The sequence below is a fragment of the Apium graveolens genome, chromosome 3 (genome assembly GCF_009905375.1).
Source record: "Apium graveolens cultivar Ventura chromosome 3, ASM990537v1, whole genome shotgun sequence".
Lineage (NCBI taxonomy): Eukaryota > Viridiplantae > Streptophyta > Magnoliopsida > Apiales > Apiaceae > Apium > Apium graveolens.
Genome location: NC_133649.1, coordinates 283,918,750 through 283,920,710, shown reverse-complemented (window position 1 = coordinate 283,920,710; position 1,961 = coordinate 283,918,750). Strand labels below are relative to the sequence as shown.

The following is a 1,961-nucleotide window of genomic DNA, read 5'->3' as shown; positions in this document are numbered from 1 at the left end:
GACAAAGTTGTTCTCTAGAAATGCCATATCATTGTGGTGATTAGAATAACCTTCCACTTGACAATTTACTGCCCTTTTTCCAGAATACAGCTAGTCCACCACTTCTCCCCATTCTATTAATGGAAAAACAATGATCAAAGCCGTACTTTATTCTAATCTTCTCTATTTTATTAGCAAAAGAAATTGTTTCTATTAATAAAAGGAAATCGGGTTTATGATCCCTTAAGAGATCACCAAGAGCACGAACTGTCCAAGGGTTCCCAAGACCTCGACAGTTCCATCCTAAACAACTCATTGGAAATGGCTAGCTTGCTGAGCAAGCTTAGCCAAAACATTAGGTGAGGTCTCCACACAATCAAATGCAGAAAGTGTAGAGTTCATGTTTAATCTAGTTGGTATTTTTAACTGAGTTGCTACAACATGGGCTTCGCTCCTTTGTCTTTTTCGTTCCTCCAGATTTAGCCCATACAATTCTTCCGAGTCCAACCCCTTATTGTTAATACAACATGAATTTCCCTCATGTGGTTGTTTTTGAAATTTTTGAAAAACTTGTTGACCCGTGTTATCACCCATGATATTAGCCTTTTCCTTTTGACTGCGAGATAATTCCTTTGCACGCGAAAATTCCGCGTTTTGAAATCCCTAATTTATAGTAGATTGATTTTCACGATCAGACGAATGCCACCTATCGCCACCCTCTTCATCTCTGAGCCACTTGCTTTTACTACCACCAATTCCCCTTCGAGGTTGAGTGCGTAACCATTGACCCCAGTCTCTAGTTGTTGATTTATTGCCAGTATCTAACTTTTTCTTGCAAAACCTTTCTGTATGAGATAATAGTCTATAAACGAAACAGAAGTCTCCAAGCTTTTCATATTTGCACAAGACCACCACCTCCGTTCTATCTTTCCTCACAATTTTCTTCTTCATTTTAAGGGGTTTTCTCATATCTAACCTTATTCTTAACCTCATGAACTCACACCATATGCTAGAATTGTTTTTAGCATCATTTTGTACTACGGTGCCAAAGAAATTGCACAGCTGCTTACCCACCGTCTCTGTCATATACCCTATTGGAAGATTATGAATTTGAATCCAGAAATCCACTTCCTGCAATGAAACCTTTGTAGGATCCTCGCTTGTTTTGATAACTATTATGCAAGACATGCCTGTACCTTAACAAGACTAAGTCATATTGACAACCCTAAGATTAGTTGTATTGTAATCTTAATCTGTAAATTGTACTTGTAACACTTAAAGTCTGTAAAAATGTCAATGGAGCAGACTGAAGTATTTTTCCATAAACAGTGTCAAGCCTAAGAGTTCTATCTGGAAGAAGATCAAGAAGATCATGCCCCAGAAGAATTGTGAAAAAGCTTGGAGTTGAATAAATCTGTTTGGTGAAAAAAAATTTAAGTCAAGAACTCTACAAGTCACATATTTAGTGTTATAGAGAAGTCATTCGAGAACTCAGGAATGACTTATCGAGAACTCATGAATTACCTATCGAGAACTCAGGAAATGCAGTTGGAGATATCGAGAAGTCATTTTTCCATTCGAGAACTCAAAGATATCGACAAGTCAGAATGAAGATTGAGGTTCAGAGTTATCGACAAGCAAACATTCATTAGAGAACTCTGTGTTATCGATAAGCCAAGGTTCATTAGAGAACTCTGAGTTATCGATAAACCAAAATTCACTAAAGAACTCAGAGTTATTGATAAGTCAAGTCAACAATGGAGTATCAGAGATATCGACAAGCCAAATTGCCTATCGAGATGTCGAGTTCTTTAAAGTTCAATTGGAGATGTCGAAGTGAAGAAAATCTCAAAGTACAAGATTGCAAAATAGTTTAATATCCAAGATTATCAATCAACAAACAACTCACGCAACTGGGTTGACAAGTCTACAAAAAACAGTTTGAGAGATGTGCAAGATCAATGGTGAAGATTAACTGACAA

At 37.1% G+C, this 1,961-nt stretch overlaps 1 protein-coding gene across 1 annotated transcript; it reads right to left on the bottom strand.

The window, feature by feature from the left end:
* Positions 1-642: 642 nt before the first annotated feature.
* Positions 643-1,167, bottom strand: LOC141715098 (uncharacterized). The gene has a single exon (XM_074518582.1). It carries the CDS (start codon positions 1,165-1,167, stop codon positions 643-645), a length of 525 nt encoding a protein of 174 aa, XP_074374683.1.
* Positions 1,168-1,961: the final 794 nt, after the last annotated feature.